Source organism: Pteropus alecto, unplaced genomic scaffold, assembly GCF_000325575.1.
Source record: "Pteropus alecto unplaced genomic scaffold, ASM32557v1 scaffold44, whole genome shotgun sequence".
NCBI lineage: Eukaryota > Metazoa > Chordata > Mammalia > Chiroptera > Pteropodidae > Pteropus > Pteropus alecto.
The window spans coordinates 9,096,100-9,098,808 of record NW_006436812.1 but is presented as its reverse complement, the minus strand read 5'-3'; the positions used below and the strand labels follow the sequence as shown (position 1 = coordinate 9,098,808).

The 2,709-nt window shown below is 52.8% G+C and overlaps 1 protein-coding gene across 1 annotated transcript in view; it reads left to right on the top strand.

The window, feature by feature from the left end:
* Positions 1-2,709, top strand: part of ZNF629 (zinc finger protein 629) — a 7,295-nt gene that overhangs the window by 391 nt on the left and 4,195 nt on the right. Inside the window, 1 exon segment of the mRNA XM_006914142.3 lies at positions 2,455-2,607. Coding sequence (XP_006914204.1) covers positions 2,490-2,607 — 118 coding nt within the window. The 5' untranslated portion in view covers positions 2,455-2,489.

Below are 2,709 nucleotides of genomic sequence, written 5' to 3'. Positions count from 1 at the left end.
GGGCCGGGGAACAATGGGGCGTGCGGAGGCGGGCGGCCCCGGGCCTGAGCCCCCTCCCCCGCCCCTGGTCGCTGGGGTAGCGCTGGGGGCCGGGCAGGGGCGCCGAGGGCCGAGGATTCTGGGAAGAGCGCGAGGGTCTGGCTGTGGGGGAGGGGAGGCGTGAGCATTCTGGGAAGAGGGAATTCCACCGCCAGGCCGGGGCTGGGGGCTGCAGGCCAACTGGGAATCTTGGGGGCCCGGGAGGGGGAGGATGCCCAGCTTTGCACTGGGAGCTGAAAGAGGTTGGCGGGGGCCAGGGTCTGGACTGGTGCGGTCATGGTGGGGGCCGGGGGCCAGGATGGCTGCGTGCCCGCTGCTGCCTCCACGTCAGGGTCACTCTGGGCCGCTCTCCACACCTTTCTGAGAGGCAGCCTTCTAGCCTCCCTCCCTCCGTAGTGGGGCTAGCCAAGTCCGAGGTCTGGGCCTGGGTCGCTCCAAGCACTTCTTGTCTCCCTGTCTTACCACTTTCATGCTCCATGGCAGCCTTGTTATTAACCCTTTCCGTCTACTCTGGACCTCTGAGTTTGAATTTCTGGAAATAATCAAGGTACATAAGGTCTTACCTGTCCTCAGCAAACAGCAGGGCACCCTTCCAGGCCTACTCAGGACATTCAGGCAACCTCAGCTTGGCAGAGGTCCCTGCTTCCACCTCCCCGAAGACACTTACAGATGGGGGAGGGGCAATTCTCATAGTCTAAGGAGCTGCAGAGATGAAGAAATTAATTTACTTCCTAAAATCTAACTCCTATCTCCCCTACTGCTACTTGGCAGGGTTAAGCTAGCTCCTCCTTCATTTGGGTTACCTCCCAGCTGCCTCCTCATGAGTCCTTGCCATGTCTCTTGCACCACTGCCCCCTTACCCATAGTGCCCATCTCACAAAGCCACCCAAAACCCAGGCTTTCCCCAGGCTCTCTTAAGGGTCTAAACATTGTGGAAAATTCTCCTAGCACTTAGTTCCTGTGGCCCTATTTCCTATCGTGGAGTCATATCACCTTTTTGGGAGTGACAGCTGGCTATGTTTTACCAGGAGGCCATTCTGAAAGGCTCTTTTGCTGCTGTCCTCTTGCAAACTGACCTTTAGAGGCATTGGACAAACAGGTTTTCCAGGAGCAAAATGTATTTTTCATTTGACAAAATGTATTGAGCACCTATTATGTGTTAGGCGCTGTCCTAGGCATGGCATATGGCAGCAACAAAACAAGGCAAAGGGTATAGAAGAAGAGATACCAGAATGGGACTGATATGGATGATATGATTCAGTAGGGAGGTCTCTGTCTTGCATTTATAGATGTAGATTGTCAGCCTAGTCACTAGATCCAGCCCCTCCTTTTACAACCAAAGACCTCTTGGTCCCAGGAATTTCTTCATCCCATTCTCATGGTCAGCAGGCTCCTTCTGAGCTTTCCTCATCACTCATCCCTGCCAGCCCACATTTATGAGTTTCACATGACTCCCAAGGTCATCTCCCTCTCAGAGGCTAGGGTGAGCCAGACACAGAATGCTGCATTTCCGGTCTGTGCCACTCCCCAGCCTGTGACCTTGGAGAAATCTCCCTGAGGGTTGATTTCCTAATCTGTAAAATGGACAACCTGATTCCTGGATCTCCTCATGAGATTGTTGGGAGGACTAGGTGAGATAATGAGGACACCACAACAGGCACTGTGTTAGCTGCTGGGCAGTTTCCCACGCTTGCCCTTTTACCATTTTCCTCACGAGGTAGTTCCTGCAGAAGCCCCTGATGACTTTAAAATGCCCCTTCCCCTACCTCTAGCCTAACCTTCTTTCTCTGCTTGGATAACGGAATAGTGCTCCAGTCCTTTTGGAGGGCCCCTGTCCCCTCAGGGAAATTAGGATGGTTTCTTTTTTCTTTCCTTTCTACCTTTTTCTTTCTTTCTTTCTCTCCCTCTTTCTTTCTTTTCTTTTTTTTTTTTTTAACTCTTTAAGAGTTCTAGGCAGCCTCAGGACTCTGTGAGGCTCTTAAGGAAAGTTTATTGGTCCCAATTAGCAGCCCCATTAAGGAGGAAAATTAGAGTCTTAATAAGCTTCCTCTGATTAGCAAACTAACAGGTTTCTCAGCCTCTGGGCATCAGAGGGGTAGAGTGAGAGCCTCCTTCCCCTGTGGGTGTTAGATACCTCTCCAGCCCCCAGTCAGGGTTCTAAGGGTTATGACTGATGAGCTTTTAATTACACTCTAAACTCACCTACTTGCTTAGTTGTGATCTTAAGATTTAGATCAGGAATCAGGCCTGCGGGGATGAGGGTGGGGGAACGTGGTAAGAATTGATTCCCAGAAAAATGGATTGGTAGGAAACTGAAGTTCACATAAGGAAGAATGAGGGCTGAGGCGTGTGCAGGTGGGGGGTAAAAAGCGGGAGATCGGCTCCCATTGTGTGCTCCTTTCTTTCCTTCCCCAGGGTCCCTGGAACTCGGGGAGGTCCTGAGCTCTGTGATGGAGCCTGAGGCAGCACTGTGGGGCCCAGATCTGCGGGGTCCTGAACAGAGCCCCAACGATGCTCACAGAGGTGAGGGGCACAAGAAGGGACTGCGGTCCTGACAAGACAGTGGCCCCAGTTCAGGGAGGGGCCCAGACTCTGGGAAACCCAGGGGAGGGAAGAGAGACGAACCCCGTATTCTGAAAGGAGATGGGGGCTGGAGACTCCCTTTCTCTC